This window comes from Juglans regia, chromosome 8 (genome assembly GCF_001411555.2).
Source record: "Juglans regia cultivar Chandler chromosome 8, Walnut 2.0, whole genome shotgun sequence".
Lineage (NCBI taxonomy): Eukaryota > Viridiplantae > Streptophyta > Magnoliopsida > Fagales > Juglandaceae > Juglans > Juglans regia.
The window spans coordinates 6,900,376-6,921,310 of record NC_049908.1 but is presented as its reverse complement, the minus strand read 5'-3'; the positions used below and the strand labels follow the sequence as shown (position 1 = coordinate 6,921,310).

The 20,935-nt window shown below is 37.1% G+C and overlaps 1 protein-coding gene across 1 annotated transcript; it reads right to left on the bottom strand.

Moving 5' to 3' along the window:
• Positions 1–89: 89 nt before the first annotated feature.
• On the bottom strand, positions 90–19,703 carry LOC109010589 (5'-3' exoribonuclease 3-like). Its single transcript, XM_035693043.1, has 23 exons — positions 19,241–19,703; positions 18,114–18,216; positions 17,938–18,014; positions 16,823–17,014; positions 16,576–16,695; positions 16,363–16,425; positions 16,038–16,187; positions 15,773–15,937; positions 15,009–15,086; positions 14,798–14,884; positions 7,054–7,425; positions 6,746–6,841; positions 6,542–6,637; positions 6,377–6,447; positions 5,130–5,258; positions 4,964–5,040; positions 4,826–4,866; positions 4,661–4,735; positions 4,403–4,560; positions 2,254–2,358; positions 2,084–2,159; positions 1,055–1,134; positions 90–943 (listed from the first exon to the last, which is right to left on the bottom strand). Exons 1-23 carry the CDS (start codon positions 19,442–19,444, stop codon positions 232–234), a joined length of 3,327 nt encoding a protein of 1,108 aa, XP_035548936.1. The 5' UTR covers positions 19,445–19,703; the 3' UTR covers positions 90–231.
• Between the last annotated feature and the right edge of the window lie 1,232 nt (positions 19,704–20,935).

The window sequence follows — 20,935 nt, the reverse complement described above, 5'->3', positions numbered from 1 at the left end:
CCATACTCGTGCCGTTTTTCAGAGAGATTTACTCTTCTTTTTTTTCATTTTTATTTAAATTGGAAAAAAAAACAGATAACGGAACCACGGAGAAAAAACCCTATAGATCTTGGACTTCCAAAAACAAATGGAAAAAGAACTTAATGTTACAACTCACAGCAAATGAAAAAATGTGACTAGTGTACACATTTATTGGCAAGGTCAGGTTAGGGTGACGAGCACCAAGTATTTCTAGTTGTGCCCATATCCAGGTGGCGGTGGGGATGGCCGCTTATTTGCTCTTCTTTCTGGTACAGAATATTGGTTGCCTAGTTGTTGAGGGTTACCATACCCCCTCGGAATGCCCTGATTGGTCATTGGAGGCCGAACACCCCACCGCTGATGACTAGAACCTCCAGGTGATTGGTAGTTCTGATAACTGTTGTGACCACCTTGGTGAGGATAAGCACTGACCCCGTTTGGAGCTTGTGCCATCTGTCCCCTAGCATGCATGGGTCCTCCATTCTGATGACTTCCGGATGGATGATAGTTCACATTCCTGGAGTACTGACCGTTACTGTGGGTAACTGGTTGGTTATTTCTTTCGTAGTTCTGAGGGTGAGACCTATTGTTGGGATGACGGTCCACGGGTGAGACATATGGTGGATTGTACCCATCCTCATTGTAACCAGGACCGGCAGTGGAATTTGAAAATTGATGGTGTCCTCGAGGAGAGTGAAATGTTCCTGGTGGTCGCATTCTGTTATATGCCTGATCATGATATCTTTCATTTTGGTAGGAAGCCATCCGCGGGCGATGATGAGGCATGGGGTAAGATGGTGGTGGGGCATTCATTTTATTGCCATACCCATTAGGATTTACCTTCACTTGTAAGCTGTTAGCAACAAATCGATGAGCTGCCTCCCCAAGCTGTCGGCCAGAAGTGGTTCCCGAGGAGTTTTGCCTGAAAAGAAAATCAAAATAAATAGAAGTCAAATATACATGAAAAAGAAATTTCCAACAAGTTAGTCTAAATGGTGTGAATCAGTCAACATGATATACAATCATCGAATACCTTCCATTCTCCCATGGCCTCCTTCCAGAATCTTCATGCCACAAAACTGGTTCAGGTTTTAGATCCCCCAAATTCACAATCTGTAAGAACAGAACTTTCATGAAAATTGCTATAATACACCATATCAAGCTTAGAAAACCCCACCCCACTCAGCCATGTTATCTGCTTTTGCATAGTAATAAATAAATGACGTTTGTCATGATAACAGATTTTTTCAAGAAAAACCTTCCCCTAGTAAATGCCAGATATAGGAGAAGAATAGAAACATTGCTTGAGAAATTAATCCAACATCCGAAATGATATGATCAAGGTGTTTGCACGGAAGCAACCTCCCTTGCTAACATGGATCCACATAAACTGAAAATGTCTAGAAGCTCTGTGGGGTACGATATGTATCACCAGAATGTTTGGGTTTTGCAGCAACGGTCGGAATTAAATCTCTCTGTCTGTCTGTTTCTCTCACACACACAAGTTTTGTAACATAGACCATAGTTAGTTCCATACCAATCCTATAGGGTTTTTTCCATTGCATTTTACAGTCACCATTACACTTCTACACTTGATCCATCTTGCTCTTAACTTGCCGCATCCTCCTCAATATACTCATCCTTATAAATTACTGATCCCACATATGAAAACTGTCACTTTTTAGTTTCCATCTACCATTAAATTCTGTCATCCCTCCATCCATTCTTTCACTTAAATTGCATTCCACACGCTTGCTTTTAGTCCTACTAGACCTAAGAAGGTAAGACCAGTAGATTTTACAGTACCACTCCAAATTTGTAAGCTGAAATTAAATCCTGCTAAGTCTCATGAAAGAATACAATATCATCTGCAAAAGCATATATCAAGCACCATCATCCAGAATCAATCATGATCCACAAACCCGTTTTTGATACCTCCATTTGTCTCCATCTCTATCCACAAAAAGATTTGATCCCATACCGAAATTGAGAAAAAAGAGAACAAATAAAGTGGAAACAGACTTGACAGATGCGTAACAAGGCCTCAACAATAACCACATACCTTCTCTGGGAATTTAACCCCCACAGGTGGTCGAGTGATGTGTTCATGCATATCTGGGAGTTGGAATATAGCGCATCTGAACAGCAGGAATGAAGCGAAAAAATGAGGAAAAGCGATCCTAAATAATATGGTTCATTAAATCGAATAGCAACCAGTGCTCAAAAGCTTACATGACTTGGTTGTCAATAATATCTTCCATCCCTATCACGGGAGACCTGAAAATAGGTGGGTGGGGTTCTCCAGCGCATGGGGATAAATAGCCATTCATTCCACCACTGCATGTAGCCCTAAATAAATCAGAAAATAGTACGACACCATATATTGAAGTGTACAGTTGAATGGATGTATTGCAATTATTTGCAACATAAACCAAGATATACGCAAGTAGCATAAGCAGGAAAGGATATCATTCAACTTGTAACCAGACCACAGACAATCTGTGATAACATTTTTTTTATAAATAAAAAACACAAGCATCAATTAGCCTGTACCAGAACAATAATAAATACGAAATTGTCAGAAAGGGATGTTGATTCCTAGGTGGCACCAAATTTAACCATAATAAGTGAAGAAACTTCTCTGCCCTTTTTCCTCCCTTGTTTTTGGAGGGGAATGCTTAGTAAGGGCTTGGTTCCTCCTAAAAGCAATAAGACAACACATGGATAAACAAGTACTCAACACAAAAAGTTTTAATCAATAGCAGCAGGTCATATTAAGGGCTTGTTTGGGAAGTGAGATGATCTCACCCATATCAAAACTTCTCATAATTTTCTTCTCAAACACAAACACTTTTCACTTTCAAATCTTCAATTTTTTCATTTAATCATTACAATTTTTCCAAACTTTCAAACAAAACACAAAAAACAATACAAATTTTTCAACTTTCAAAACAAAAATAATATTGAAAAATTATATTCTAACAATATTTTAACTATATAATATTTTTATTCAACTCTCATTTTTCCCAAAACCCAACAAAACATATTAACTCATACAATTTCACTACTATTCACAAACTATTTCGCTACTATTCACAAAATTATCATTTCATCTCACTTCCCAAACAAGTCAGCCCTAAGGCCCCGTTTGGATTCAGAGTGTTTCATCTCATCTCATCATTACAACTTTTCTAAATTCTCATACAAAATAAAATAAACAATTCTAACTTTTTCAAATCTCAACTCAACCTTTTCAAATCTTAAAATAATAATATTAAAAAATAATATTCTAACAATATTTTATTCAACTTTCATCTAAAATCATCTCATCTCATGTCACTGTCCAAACCAGCCTTTAGTCTCATCTCATCTCAACATCCAAACACCATTCAAACACAAATACTTTTCAATTTCAAATCTTAACTTTTTCATCTAATAACTTCCAAACAAAAAAAAAAAATTTGAACCTTTTTAAATCTCAAAACAAAATATTAAAAAATTATATTCGAACAATATTTTAACTTCATAATATTTTTATTCAATTTTTTCTATCATTTTTCAAAATCTCATAAAACATCTTAACTCAAACCATTTCACTACTATTCACAGATTTTTCATCTCATATCAACATCCAAACAAGGCCCAAGCCTAGAAGCCTCACATCTTACGATCCCATATGAGATGCCAAAACATAAAGTGTGAATCCAATTTCCATCAAATAGCACATACTGGCCTTAAAAAAAAATTAAATTAAATTAAAAAAAAAAAAAGAGGAGGAAGTATAACATAATGACTTATGGAATTACCTATAAAAATATAATGATTGTGAAATGAAATCAATCTTATTAACATGGCATACTTTTTTGCTTAAAAAAACAGGGCATTAAGTAAAACCTTATGTACTCAGTATGAAGTAAAATACTAAGCTCGATATAAAATACTATTGAACAGAAAGTAATGCGCACAGTCAAACAGACACCATAAGTCTCAACAAATGATATATATTTTCGAGAGGGAAGTATAAAATATAAATGGTCAAACATCAAAAGGAACTACGAAAAAAAAGGATGGCAATAAAAATAGAAAGTTCAAAAAAAAATTATTGCCTTGAAAAATCACTGCTAAATCTTTTTCCCTTAGTTTTCTACTTACAAAAGGATCTCTTACGAATGTTACAATTCTACAAACTAGGGAAACCTGAATGAAAGTTTCCAACAAAATGTGCTACGCAATAAATGACAGCAGTTCTACAACAAAGATAAAGTATATAACAAATAATAACTATAAGGTGAGCCCTCAAATGTACACATTGATTACTTTAAAATATATATATATATATATATATATATATTCAATGAACAATTTAAAGACAACAGCAAACCTTTTTTCGGGCTTGAGTTTCTCCTTGACCTTGACACGTTCTTTGTCCGTTAATCGTTTATACTTCTCATCAAGAATACTTATGCATACAGAGAGAGGATGACACAATTTCACGAAAAGCATGTCGAACATCACGCTATTTCTCCAAACCTCCTCCTCCTTAGAAATAATGCAAAAAATAATAAAATGAATTTGCATCTAAAAAAGAAAACAAAACTGGTGTACAGAATATCAAACTGGCTTATGTCAAAAACCATACTGTCAATGTATGTTCAATTTTCTGGACTTCTGAAAGAAGGCGAGCTTCATCAATAAAAGGCAATTTCGCAATACCCTTAAGAATAGCAAATACGGGTGTAAGAAAAAAGAAATCTATAAACAGTCATCATGCTGTCTACATATACAGATTAGAACAGAAACCCACCTGCCAAGCAAACCGTTTGCCATTCATATCCACCTCAAAATCTGAAAAACAGGATTAAGGTTGAGTGGGAAGAATTCTTGTTAGATATAAGTTCAAAGAAAGATGAGTTTCAGGCTCCCATTTTAGCCAAAAGCATACCAGTCGGGTAAAAGTCAATAATAGGTGAATTTGGATCGGTCATCAATTTCCTGTAATGCTCAGGAAGTGCATGGGAACTGCAAATGAATAATAGTTTGCTCTTAGGGATGGGCAATTTACAAAAAATGTGAAAATGAAATAAAATAAATAGTAATGCCTACTGCACCTTGCAGCAGGAAATACTCCCAAAAGCTGATTGAATGGTTTGAAGGGAGAGCCAAGCTCAAAGCTTATGTCCAGCTGACCAAGATCCTTGAGATCAGAAGCAAAAGGTGCATAATGATAAGGATAAAACCTACAATATAAATTCTTCAAAGTCAGAGTAAAGATCCAAAAATGTAAAAGCATATAAAAAAGAGATAAAAGGATAACCGGCAAGTAATCCACACCACAAAAGAAGAACAAACGCCCCAGAACAAAAAAGATTAGGGCAAAGCCTTAAAGATTATATTTTTACATTGGATAGAGGATATTGATGCAAGTTGGAGTTTAAGGAAATAAAAAATGGCTTGATAAAAAAATAAATTTCTTGTTGAATTTCAACCGTATGAAAAAATCTTTTCATCTTTCATATGTATCCCTAATGACACTGTCAGAGAAGAAGGATCAATATGCTGTTACTCCGTAGTAATTGGTTTCAGCTCTTAAACCATATATACATTTAGTTTGAACTCTTAGTTGGCAGTGGGGCATCAATCATATTTTACTTCCTTGCAAGGTGGCCAGGGATCTATGGACATCAATATTTCGTAACTTCAAAATTTAGTAGGTCATGAACCAACTGTTGGTGGACTTGATAGCTTCTTAGCAACCTCACCTCAGTGGCCATAGCAATTAAAGGTTTGGGAATGGTCCCTTTTGTGTTTGATGTGGTGTGTTTGGCGGGAACGTAATGCTCGAACTCTAAGACAGTATTAGAATCAATAGTCATTATATTTAATTCTCTTAATGTTTGGAAGTGTGCAACAGCTCATGCTGCGCTAGCTTTCTAGATTTCATAGGATCGTGTTCTTACTTCCTCCCTCTAGTTGGGTGTTTCCTATTGGATACTTCTTGTATACTTGGGTTGAGTCCCTCTATGCTTTGAATAAAATTACCCTTCTTACCAGATATATGAAGCTCAACCAGATGATCAATTTAAAATTTGGTAGTGTCCCATTATGAACCCATTCAATGGGAAAAATACATAGGAGGGGGTGTTGGCACCCCTTACCTGCAGACCTGAGAAGGCAACCCTATAAACTTGACCCAATAGGGATAGGGATCACCCTCTGCGACATGATTGTAGCACGATTCTAATCCCCATCAACAACATTATTTTGATATTATCCCTGTATGACTTTTTTTTTTTTTTATAAGTAAACATATTATCCCTGTATGACTTCGAAGAAGAATAAGAGAAAACAAACTCACCACTGCCATGAACAAACCCCTTCATAATAATAGTGCATGACCCAACAAAGGCCTTCTGTGTAACTCAAGACCTGATAGAAGTGCCAATATACAAACTTAACCAACAGTTATACAGCAAATACAAGCTCTAATATATTAGATAACACTTGAATTCATTTTACTCACAACATCCCTTCGAATCGCTTCAAGCTCCTCAGGAGTTCTAACAGAAAACTTTTCCTCATAGTATCTTTCTTTCCACCCCGGTTCTCCCAACTTAATCTAATAATATAGCATAACATGTATAAAAACTCGAGCAGAAGGTAATTGAATTATGTAAGTCAAGTTTTTGATACTTATAAATATGCAACGGTAAACTTATCATCAAACCTTGTCCTCTTCTGGTTTTTGAGAGTTAAAAACATCTGACTTCTCACGAAGTACCTCCTTAAGCTTCACTTTCAATTCTTCTTTGTTTTCGCTTACCTGAAAAGCAGGACAAAAAGATGACTAGATGAGCATCACTTTAACATCATATACCGTCAAGAAAGGCGACAAACAAATGATAATACAGAAGAAGATATAGTAATAACCCCTTGCAGGCAAGGCTCATACCCAAGCCCACAGAAAGTTACTCTAAAAGATGGTTGACGGAGTCAACTATGTTACAGTGCCTCTCCTGAAGCAAGAAAACATACTTCTGTTTCAAGGCTATTTTCAGCTTCAACAATAGCAGCACCAATTGTAGCCCCTGAAGACAAGCGTGCAACTTTTTGAGGCGGAGCAGAAGCCCCTCTAGCATCTGCAGCCCAAGACTGTTTGCTTTTAATTTCAAGCCCTGACAGCCCTGCTGTGTCTTGTCCAAGTTGGTAATCTTTTCTGGCAGACATTGAGCTCCCTGAATTGTAATTAGATTCTGATTGTTGATATGGAGAAGGTGAAGGACCAGAAGCAAGCCGAGAACCATGAAATCGAGCAACCGGCACCAAAGACTCGGGTTGAACTAGAGGCTGTGCATCATCCCCTCTCCTGGCATGTGCCTTTTCACGCTTTATTCTTTCAGCCTGCCGCTGAAAAGGAAAGCAGAATAAAAATTCCATCAATCTGTTTATAGGTATAACATATAGCAACGGGCCATACAACCACATCAGTACCGAATCCAATAATATTCTTAGAAAATCATTGCTTTAATGGCGAGCAGTTTCAGCAATAACACCAAGCAGACACTTAGAACAATATAACCAATCCTAACAAACTGCTGATATCCATTGTGAGTTATTATGAGAAGCTTTTTATGGAAGAACATTCATGGAGACCAAAGTTAGATGGGCTAGTGTTTGAGTCCATTGATCAAATGAGTGCAGATTGGTTGGAGTGAACTTTTGAGGAAGAAGAAGTTCTTGATGTGGTTAGAGGTATGACTAAGGACAAGGCCCGGATGGTTTTTCTATGGCGTTTTTCCAAGCATGTTGGGACATCATGAAGGATGACATTATGAAAGTTTTTGGTGAATTCCACCCGTTCCTGAAATTTGAGAAGAGTATTAATACTAAATTCATTTCTCTCATTCCTAAAAGGGCGGGTGCAGTGGAGATGAGCGATTTTAGCCCTATTAGCTTGGTAAATGGGGTGTACAAAATAATGCCAAGGTGTCAGCCAATTGTATTAGTGTGGTTATGGACAAGATTATATCAAACTCTCAAAATGCATTTGTGAGGGTAAGACAAATACTTGACTCGGTTTTAATTGCTAACGAATGCCTGGAAAGTAAAATAAGAATGGGTAAATCTAGAGTTTTAGTTAAATTGGACATGGAAAAGGCTTTTGACCATGTCAATTGGGAATTTCTTCTTTACATACTGGGGAGATTTGGCTTTGGTGAGAAGTGGTGTTCATGGATTAAACATTGTATTTTGAACGCCAGATTTTCGATATTAGTGAATGGCAATCTAGTTGGCTTTTTTAACAGCTCTCGGGATTTGAGACAAGGAGATCCCTTATCTCCTTTTCTATTTGTAATAGTGATGGATGCATTGAGTCGAATGCTTGAGGTGGCTGTCAAAGGAAGATTTATGTCAGGATTTGTGGTGGGTGATGAAACTCGGGATAGTATTTCAGTATCACATTTGCTTTTTGCAGACGACACTTCGATTCTATGTGATAACAATCGGGATCACCTTCGTGTTTTGAGAGCCTTATTGTTATGTTTCGAAGTTGTTTCTGGTTTAAGAATTAATCTTGCCAAGTTCAAAATTGTTCCAGTGGGTACGGTCAGGAATATTTTGAATCTGGCCAATATTTTGGGATGTAAGGTAGCTTCGTTACCTATGAGATACCTCTACCTTTGGGTGCCCCTCACAAATCAGTTTCTATTTGGGATGGGGTGATTAAGAAGATTAGGACGAGGTTAGCTGGTTGGAAAAAATTATATTTGTCTAAAGGTGGAAGAGTTACCTTGATTAAGAGCACATTGACTAATCTCCCTACTTATTTCCTCTCTCTCTTTTCTTTACCAGTTGGGGTTGCTAAAAGAATTGAGAGGATTTATAGGAATTTTCTGTGGGATGGTAATGAAGATGGAGAGGAAATAAAGTTTCATTTGATGAGTTGGAAAAAGGTTTGTCTTCCGGTTTCTAGTGGAGGGTTGGGAGTGCGAAATTTAAGACTTTTCAACAAAGCTCTCCTTGGCAAATAGCTTTGGAGGTACTGTAATGAGAGTACTGCATTTTGGAGAAATATTGTGGATGTTAAATATGGGAGGATGTGGGGGAGTTGGTGCACGAATGAAGTTAGAGGGATGTTTGGGGTGGGTTTGTGGAAGTCTATTCGGTTGGGATGGGGGGACTTTGTCAAGAATTCCAAATTCAAGGCGGGGGATGGGGCAAAGATCTATTTTTGGCATAACACCTGGTGTAGGGATTCTCCTCTTAAGGTTTTTTTTTTTTTTTTATAAGTAAGAAAAGTTTTATTTAATGAAACTAGGCAAATCCCATGTAAACAAAGTACACAAAAGAAGCACCTAATTACATTCTAGAAACTTGAAAAGAAAACAAAAACTCATGAACATTTCCTCCTTTGAGGACAATTTCCAGATATCCTCAACAATTCGCTCTTTGTCGTTGAAGCATCGCTCATTCCTTTCTATCCATAAACACCACATAATACATAAAGGGATCATCCTCCACGCCGCTGCCAACTTAGAGCTTCTGTGTTGCCTGTTCCAACATGCTAGTAAATCCACCACTCTCATTGGCATAACCCAGTTCTACTAAGAACCTCAATCCATAACTCCCTAGCCACCTCACAATGTAAAGTAAATGATCAATCGATTCACCATTTTTCTTACACATGGAACACCACTCCACCACAACCATATCACGCTTCTTCAAATTGTCAATCATCAAAATCTTCCCAAGTGCAGTAGTCCAAGTGAAAAAAAAAAACTTTAGACGGCACATGCGCCCTCCAAATACTCTTCCATGGAAAAGGAAATTGTTGCGGGCCATGAAACACCTTATAATAAGATTTAACATAAAGTTTTTTGTTCCCCATGTGTTTCCACAACATTAGATCCCTCGCATTTTCTCCTATATTCAGAGAATACAAGAAACTGAAAAAATTTGCAATCTCATCAAGTTTCCAATCATGTACATTTCTAGTGAAAGTAACATCCCACTGCACAGTCCCATTAGCACGACTCAACACCTCTGAAACAACGGCATGTTGATTTCCAGTCAAGTTGAAAACAACCAGGAAGATAGAATAGAGGGCTCTCTCCCCACACCATTCGTCAAACCAAAAACGAATTCCTGCACCTTATCCAACCTCAAACTTGGTATGTTTTACAAAGATGTCCTGCCCCTTTCTAATATATTTCCATACACACCATAAGATCTTCTACCCTCCTTAGAGCACCATCCCCCCCAATCACCTTTGTACTTTTGATCAATAACCTCTCTCCACAATGAGTCCCCTTCCATTTGATACCTCCATAGTCACTTCCTTAATAGTACCTTATTAAAATTACTCAAGTTTCGCACCCCCAGGCCTCCATTTGCAATCGGACAGCACACCATATGCCAACTCACAAGGTAAAATTTATTCTCCTCTCCCATGCCACCCCCATAAGAATGCTCTAAACAACTTCTCAATCTGATTTGCCAACCCAACCGGTAAAGGGAACAAGAAAAGATAATAAGTGGAAAGGTTGGAAATGATGCTTTTAATGAGGGTTAGTATTCCCCCTTTTGATAAATATAAATGCTTCCAACCTAACAGTCTTTTCTCAACCTTTTCTACAACACCATCCCATATGTTCTTTACTTTGAACAATGCCTCCAACAGAAGCCCAAGATATTTCATTGGAAAAGAACCAACTTTGCAGCCCAACAAATCCGCTAAAAGATTCATATTCCTCACATCTCCCACCGGTACCAATTATGACGTACCCAAATTCACCTTGAGGCTCGAGACAGTTTCAAAGCACAATAAGATAGCCCTTAAAGCTTGACTCTGTTCATTATCAACATCACAAAAAATGAGAGTATCATCTGCAAATAATAAATGGGAGATTGAAGTAGTATCATTGTTAATATTACCCACCGAAAAACCAGAGAGAAACCCCCCCTACAGTAGCTTCCACCATACGACTCAATACTTCCATCACTAAAGCAAAAAGGAAAGGGGACAATAGATCCCCTTGTCTCAAATCCCTTGAACTCTGAAAAAAACCACAAGAGTTACCATTAACTAAAATAGAGAACCGAGCGGTTGAAACGCAATGTCTAACCCATCCACACCACTTATCCCCAAAGCCGCATCTTCTTAGCATATAAAAGAGAAAATCTCAGCAAATGTGGTCGTATGCCTTTTTCATGTCAAGCTTGCAAAGAACACCCGGAATACCAATCCTTATACAGCTGTCCAAACACTCATTAGCAATTAGAACTGAGTCCAAAATTTGACATCCCTTAACGAAAGCATTTTGAGGTTTAGAAATGATTTTATCCATCACCATACAGTCGTACTCATACGGTTAGCTAACACCTTCGATATAATTTTATAGATCCCACCTATCAAACTAATAGGACGGAAATCCTTCAACTCATGACCACTAGCTATCTTAGGGATAAGAGCAATGAATGTAGCATTTATGAACTTCTCAAACTTCTGACAAGAATGGAAATCTTGAAATACCCGCATAACATCTACTTTCACTATATCCTAACACTCTTGAAAAAAAGCCATGGAGAAGCCATTCGGGTCCAGAGCTTTATCTTTACACATTCCATTTTTTTTTTTTTATAAATAATCTTTACACATTCTATTCACCACCTGATGCACTTCATTTTCTTCAAAATGCCTCTCCAACCAGATGACTGCACAAAAGTCAATCTGGTCAAAATTCAGACCATCCAACTTAGGACGCCACTCCTCTGTCTCGGTTAGAAGATCTTCATAATATTGCACTATGTGGTCTTGAATCTCATTAGGGGTGTGAAGCACATTAGCATCGGAATGAAGTACCTCAATAGCGTTGTTGAGCATATGTGAATTAGTTATCTAGTGGAAAAACTTAGTACACCTATCCCCCTCTTTCAACCAAAGCACCCTTGATTTTTGCCTCCAAGAAACTTCTTCCATCAACAAAACTTTCTCAATTTTAGTCACTACCTCCTCCTTCCTCAACAATGACTCCTCATTTACCTCCCCTCCTCCAAAGCATGCAACTCATCCCAAAGTAGATTTTTCTACACTTCAGTTTGCCTAAAGACTTCATTATTCCACTTCTTAAAATCAAACTTTAGAGCTTTAAATTTACCTGTCAAAATAAAGCTAGGAGTTCCAGAAAAGGAGTACGATACCCACCAGTTCCTAACCTTCTCCGCAAATCAGTCAAATGTAAGCCACATATTCTCAAATTTAAAATAACGCCTACCCCCAAGTAAGCCACCACAATCAAGCAAAATGGAGAACAAACACGGAGAAACCTCTGCTGACATAAATCCGGGTAGTGAGTCTCCCATGAAGGAGAGACTAGAAATCTATCCAACCTTGACGGTCTACTGTTAGACCAAGTATAAACCCCCCTGCCAAAGGAAGATCCACAAGATTCAGATCAAAAATCAGCTCCAAAAACTCTTCCATAGCCACAAATAACGTAGTTGCACCTGCCCTCTCACTGGGAAACCAAACGATATTGAAGTCCCCACACAAGCACCAAGGCACATCTCACAAGTGAAACAAACAAGCCAACTCCTCCCACAAAAACCTACTCTCCCTATCCACATTAGACCCATACACACCTGCAAAAGCCCATCGCCACCCATCCTCAATGGTTAAAGAACCAGCCACAGAATAAGTCTCAATGCAGTTCTCTACTAACTCCATCACCCTCTTTTCCACATCAACAACACACCTCCTGAAGCACCCAATGAAGCAAGATAACTCCACCCCACAAAAGCACAACCCACAAACTACGAATGATGCTTCTATCAATAAAACTCGGCTTAGTTTCTTGAGGACATACAATATCAATTTTCCAATTACGGAGGAGAGATCTAATACGGAGACGCTTGTTGACATCATTAATCCCCCACATTCCAAGAGAGGATTTTAGGCTTCATTTGATGACCAAGATCCCCTCCCCTTCAACCTATCCCTCCACACACTTCCCTCCTTATCGTAATCAATGGAGCATATTAAACATTTCAACTCCCTATCCTTTTTCGCTGCCTACTTCAAAGCCATAGGTCTTCTTGTTTCAATGAAAACAAGAAGAGCCTTAAACTGCTCCTCAAACCCTTCACAAGATATCCCCAGACATGCCTGTAAATCTTCAACCTTTTTTAAAACCCAATTTGAGGCATTTTTGGTTGAAGCAAGAGACGGGAGAGTGCATATAGGGATCGGGCTACCCGCATCCTCATCAAAGGTTTCCCCCTCATATAAATCCAACTGTAAAGTGGCCTTAATCACATCCCCTCTAGAAGAAACCTCCTGTCGTAAATCTCCAGTCAATGCCAAAATAGAGCAAATCATCTCAGGGTGCAGAAGATCAACTGGATTGAGGGGTTTGAATAACAAAGAAACTGGGTCCATCGACTGCACTTCATTAGCCAAAGGAACCACAGACACAAGCGGATTACAAACCATGTCAGTCAGCTTTCCCCTTACAACTTCACATTCCACGATTTCTCCCTCTTCCACCTCTGGCGATAGCACCGGCTCCGACCCACCACGAAATGACTCCTCGAGGACCGGCGAAAGTTTCTGTGCGAGTGGCGGCGCCATTGGGTCAAGAGATGGCGCCGTCGTGCTAGACTCCCCCAGCCTCCCGATACACCGAAACTCCTGATATCTACAGCTCGGACCTTAGCCTTCCATACCCGTTTCGGCCCATTCACTGGATCAACCATACAACTGCTTCCCCTTATGAAGCCCTCCACTGAGCCTGTCCACCTGATCCAAGCCCAACTTACCCTAGTGAAAACCTCCAACGAGCCCATCCCCATCCCCTTTACTTCCGCAACGCACTATATCGACCCCATCCCTTTATCCTCCTCAACGCTTAAGGTTGTTTACCCTAACCTTTCCAAGATTGCTAGAGACAAAGGGGTTGCAATGACTGATTCCTATCACTTTTCAAACAATTTGATTTGCTGGTCTGTGGAATTTATTAGAGATGTACAGGATTGGGAAGTAAGTGAAGTTTCTCATTTTTTAGGAAGATTATGTGAGATGAAGCTTGATCAGAAGAGGGAGGACAGCCTAATGCGGTCACATACAATTAATTCTAGATTTTTAGTGAGTTTTTTTTATAAGGTGTTAACCAGTCATGGGGTCAAAGACTATCCCTGGAAACGTATTTGAAGAGCCAAGGTGCCAGTAAGATTGCTTTTTTCTGCTGGCTGGTGTCCCTTGGGAAAATATTAACCACAGACAACTTGAGGAAGAGAGGTTTTCAGGTGGCTGAATGGTGTTTTATGTGTAAGAATGAAGGTGAATCTATTGATCATCTTTTTCTTCATTGTGAGGTAGCAACATTGTTGTGGAATGAGATTTTTGCAAGGGTTGGCATTTTATGGGTGATGCCTATGCATGTGGCAGATTTCTTTGCATGTTGGCAAGGTATCAAAGGGAGAAGTAACAGCACTACAGTGTTGAAGATGATCCTTGTGTTTACTTTGGTGTTTTTGGTTAGAGAGGAATGGGAGGTGCTTTGACAATTGTGAACATTCTATAGGGGAACTTAGGAAGTATTTCCTTAGTACTTTAAGCTTTTGGGTGAAGAATCTTGTAAGGAATGGGAATGATTGTAATGTTTTGCTTTAGTTATATTCTGTTTTAGCTTGTAAGTAGGTGTTCTCATTTGTATACATCATGTGTACTTGGGCTATGCCTATTTACTTGGAATAGAATTTCTCCAGAAGTAGAGCAAACCTGATGCAATCGAGCTCTTTTTTGGAATATCTTATCTTCGAAAGATCCAACAACCTGAATAAAATGCTCCACCCTGCTCAAATTTGGCTATGAAATAAAACAAGTCAAGAATGATATGCAACTCACAAATAAGATTAAACGATTAGAGAAAAAGTAATTTGGCAACTGAACCAACTTTTAGAAGGTACTATGAATATAACTAATTGAATACCTTGCTTCCATTAGTCAAATACCCGCCCAATGCCCTGATTTCTTTCTTGTATATTGCCATCAGCAAGTTAATCGCACCCTATAAAAATAACACAGTATCGAATATTTAGTTGTGTAAATCCAAGAGAAGTCAATAAGGAAATTCAATCGCAGATATCGTGCAAGTTGCAAAGTATTGCGTGTTCCAATGAGATGATACAAATAAGGTCTCATTTGGTTACGCGGTTCAGATCAGATGAGTTGTTTTGTTGAAAGTTGAATAAAATATTGTTACAATATAATTTTTTAATATTGTTTTTATTTTTATATTTGAAAAAGTTAAATTATTTATTATATTTTGTGTGGGAGTTTGGAAAAGTTGTAATGATTATATGAGATGAGATGAGATAGTTTGGTTTTGTGTAACCAAACCAGCCCTAAATCAAAACATCCTATCTTATTCTATCACCAAATGCCTACTTTAAGGTTTTCATCTCAAAGGAGTGTGTTCAAAACTAATCAACTTTATGAACATATATACTTCTAAAATATAGTTTATGCCAAAGCTATAACTCTCGTTTTGAATCCTTTACAAGTTTTTACTAGCACTTGTTTTCCACACCTTCCTTAAACTAGCCGGTCCCCCTTGTATAACCCTGTGTAGTTGGGTTGCACCCCTAGCACTTTATTCAATAAAAGTGGTATTGTACTAAAAAGATAGTTTATGCCAAACCTATCAAAATTCATAAACTAATTTAATACAAAATAAAACACTTATTAACAAACCTCGCGAATCTCCAATGTGGGCATATGCGGTAAGAAATCATTGCCAACAAAGAAACACATGAAGATAAAATCGTCCACAATGCATTCAAGATCAATCTTGAATGAAGTGTTAGGAATTGTCATCTCATGCTCCAAGTATTCTCTCAGAGTCCAGATGTGGAGAAACTGTCGGGAAGGTAAAGCCAGTGCTAGATTAGTAATTAGAACAACCATATATACACAAAGGATCTTTACCACCAAGGTTTTCCACATGATGAAAACAAACCTGGTATGGTTTTTTGGCAACAGCAGCACCATCACCTTTCTCATCAAACTCTCCAGCCTTTCTTTTTGCCTTTCCTTCACAATTTGCTGCTAAATGGCCCACCTGTCCACATAGGAAGCATTTGTCTTGTTGCCCAGGAGTAAATACAATCTGAAATGGACCATTCAGAAAGACACTGATTATTTTTTTAAAATAGAAATAAAATCTAGATATTATAGGAAAATTAGAGCTCCTGGGTTCCTTCATTCTCATCATTATAACTTATTGAAAAAGGAAAACTAAACAAAAAGTACATGTAAGTCCATGTAAATAAGAGAATACCAACCTCTCGAAGAATTGAAAAATGAATTTCATGGGTAGCTAAACCCAACATTATCAAATCCGCATCCTGTGATTGCACCAATTCATAGAGCAGCTAATGTTAATCCAAAATAATCGGGGCGCAACTCACAAGCATATAAAACAAACTCCCAATAATTATAAGGAAGCCAATACTCATTATTATATCTGAACATATATGTTGAAGGAAGATATATACCAAACCATACAGGCAATGGCGTGTATTTGGGTCATAACCAGGGAGGTTTCTTTGAAGGCGAATGTATGACATAATCTTGTGTTCCCCCTCACCAGGAACATTGGCATCAGAAAGAATAACCTTGCCAAGAAGAGAGAAGAAAAGTCACTCGATCTAGCAAGACACGCAACCGCAAAACAAGCATTCTATCCACGAAGAAACCAAAGTACAATTCAAAATTTACAAGGGAGTTTGGCAAGTAGAATACCTTAACTTTTTCCCAACCAGGGTCATTGTTCAACCTGAGATGAATGTAGTACTGCAGTGCAATTGATAGAACAGCCATAAATTCGGTTCCTGGAGTAATAACATTAGAATCAAAAACTTGTGACTCCTGTTTTGGAGGAAGCTTTCGGCCTTCTCTCTCAAACTCTTCCCTTAGCCTTGCTTCTTCATCTGCCTACAGAATAAAGGAATCAACATCAAAAGTAAGAAACTTTGCTTTCCTTTATTCATTTTTATTTCTTATTGGTGCTTTTTCCTCTTCTTGGGAAAGTGAGCAGCAGCACATTACTGAACGTAATACAGTAATAGGGGGTAAGGACTCTATAGAACATGAACATAGGAAGGGGGATAGCAACTGCAAATGCCAACTAATAACTTGCGATTGACGTCCCCCCAACTGTTCTCATGGTAGATATGCGTTAAAAATTCCCAAGATCAAAGAAACCTAGGATAATGGTCAATATGAAATTCTTACTGGATCAAGCGAATACAAGACATGCATGCTAAAAGGAAATGAAAATGTTAAGAGGACAGATGGAGCAGGTTTGTAACATAATGTAACCCCGCTCTTCTCGAAAATTAATACAAAATATCATCCCTTACACCAAAATAATGAAACAAAACATCAATACCGTCCTTGTCTATAAATGGGAAGCATTCCTCTGGGCATGTAGTATAAAAAAAATCTAAAAAAATGAGTCTAATAGTTCTTATATTAACTATTGAGATTAGAAAATGCCAAAGAAAATGCCATTAAAAAAATTTCAAAGAAAACAAAAACCCCTTGGCTTTCTGTTGGAACTGTAGAAGTAAAATAATATACATTCTCTTTCAATAATTGCATCTGGTGAATCTTTTGTATCTATTTCTAGTTCTTAAATATATTTTTCCTTGTATACACCCTATGCACTTGGGATATGCCTATTTGTCAATCATTAATAAAATTTCTTTTACCTATCAAAAAAGAACAGCATTTGGAGCATAAGTTTGTTTAATACAAAAAAGAAGTGGCAAGTTACCCAAAGAAACAATATATTTAAGAAGCCCTTCACGTGCACACACATAAAGGGCGCACCTAGCATATTCAAAAGCACATACCGCATCTGCTGCATCTTTGGCTGCTCTAAAACGCCTAGACCGTTGTTGATTCATTTTAGCCCTTGGAGCAACACCATCTACCAGCAGCCCCCAGATAGTTAGCATCATACACAGAACATATGATATTTAATAGGCTAGTACTTTGCAGTAACAAAAAATTTAACTCCAATACCGACCAATAGCCATGTATAGCAGTTTTCGAGGCCGCACCATCACAAAAAGCCTATCAATGTAATCAAACATGCACTGAAATACCTCAGCATAAGTAGTTGGAGAAGGCTGCATAAATAAAACAACGCGATGAAGGCGTAGCTGGTTAGAAATAAATTTGAAAGAAAAGGATGATACAGGCAGTGAGAATACGACATACAAATATAGAGTGTATAGAAGAGTAAAGCTCTCAGTGAGCAGAAACAGATCTTTCCAAATAATGGAATCCATCGAATCATTGAGAAAGTATTTAGTCAGTCTATTTTGTCGATGTAAGTAATTATAAGAGGACATCGGCAGGGAATATGAGCAGAATTATATTTGTTTCATGTATTTGCACCATCTACATGATAAAAAGGCCATGAAAATGAAACCAACTACATTTTGCCTTTTTCCCTCACACAACTACGCTTCTTCCTTATTAAGATACATATTTGCGTGTGCACACTTAAAAGGACAAGTGAATACCATAAAAAATCTCTATTTGTTACCATGACTATAGTTGTTAATAATTTCTATACTGGATTTCAAAAACAATAAAAGGCAACACACATGATATTTATAGTTAAAATAAAATTTAAAAAATTCATTGCGTTGCCTTTTATCTTTTGAAAACCAGTAGTAAACCATAACGATGATCATTTGGTATTTACTAAACCATAACGATGATCTGGGCTATCATACCATACAGTTAGTAAATATTGAGCACGCGTGCTACGCACAAAACAGCACTCATTAACCAATTCAAATAATAAAAAAATACCTAAAGGTCATTCTCCTGCACAGAAAGAAAGAATGAGAAATGCGTGATCCACAAAAAAGTTTTTTTTTATAGGTACACAAAAAGAATTACAAAAGATTACATTAAAAAAAAAACTATATTAGATTCTACAAATTTTTATTGTGAAATAGATATGATATTCCACATAAGCCACCTCAATTTTAATTTGGTAAGGTAGTTATAGGAACTTATTTGTAATTTAGCCAGCACTGCTAAAAATATATATAAACGAAATCATCTGCAGGTCCCTAATCAGGTAGTTGAGCATCAAAACTACAAGCAAGATAATTGTAACTATGATTTGAATCGTACCCTATCTTCGGGATGAAAGCAGGGGTGAATAATGCCGTTCATGTCGAGGTAGAGATTGTCGAATTCCATATTGTTAGGGTTTGGCTTACTAGTATCAACCGGTATCTTAATGCCATCGATTTCAACCGGTTCTTCTTCGACGACATCCACCACCACCAACGGGTACTTCTCCGCTAACCATCTATAGAAAGCTGGAACTCCCATTGAGAATCCGCTTAAGAGCTCGCAGACTCAGAAAGCTCCCGCAGCCCACACAGGCGAGCGAGAAAGAGCGAGAAGACGAAATAAAGCCCCTAACCCTAATTGAGTGATTCAGACAGAAGGGTAGCGAGCGAGAAAGAGCGAGAAGACAAAATAAAGCCCCTAACCCTAATTGAGTGATTCAGACAGAAGGGTAGAGAAATGCGACGGCGGAGTTCTTGGTGCGCGCGAGTAACTTTGTACATGAAATGTCGGTTCAGATGAAGGCTGCGTTTGGAGTGTGTCGGATTGAATTGAGTTCAATCGAATTGTGATAATAAAATATTGTTGTTAAAATATTATTTTTTAATATTATTATTATTTTAATATTTAAAAACATTATAATTATAAATTGAGTTGAGGTAAAATGAATTTAAGAATCAAATAAAACCAAAATCATAAAGAGAATTATATGTAGGAAAATGATAAAGTTACTAATAAATAATAATTTGTATACAATAATGTAATAAAATAAAAATAATATTATTTTGTCCTCTCATTTTGATTCTTTATTTTAACCATTCATGTATTTAATTTTTTTTATTTATTAATTAAGGAAGTGATTATTAATGTATTGATATTTTTTATTTTTTAAATATTAAAAAATGTGAAAATAAAAAATAAAAAATATATATATATATAAATTTTGCCTAGGCAACACACCCAGTAGTTATAGCTAGGCGGTAGCCTAGCATTACTCATAAAATAATATTATTTTAAATTTGATTTTAACTTTTACTTTTGATTTGATGTGTTTAAATGTAATAAAATTGTCTATAAGTTGTGAATGGGTGGTTAGCCGATCACTACCCTTATTTGTATACATAAGTTATTTAAACGACAATTTTTATTTTATAATATTCAAATTTTCAAATTTATTCACTTATCAAAAAAAAAATTTCAAATTTATTTTTGAAATCAAATTATATCATATAAACATTTTGAATTATATGCTTTACACACTGATTTATAAATAAAATTTTTCATGAGTATATAGTCCAGTGAGCGAAGCCAAACAATCAAACTGAACCAACCTAAAGACCTCACGAAAAGACGCAACCCATCCATTTCACCAATAAATCGTCATATTTTATGGTGAGTTATTTTATTCTCAAGCCCATGTGTTGAGCACACTATCCACAGTACTTAATAGTAAGATTTGATTTGTAGAATTCAAATTTTAAAACTTATCTTTCAAATTGAGTTATGTCATGTAAGTACTTCACTAGCTATATTATTCATGCTAACTTATAAATATATTTTTTCATACTTGTAACCCATCGCTGCCGACAAGCATAAATTAGACTGGTCTTTTGAATATTGACTAGTTAAGCGTCCACGCGCCTTAATTTCACTTTAAGCAAACACGACAGTACTTGTAATTCTTAATAGTGGTGTTCTTGGAATGATCATCCATGGATTGCTTCCCTTCATGCAGTGCTTGCTTGGAGGTAA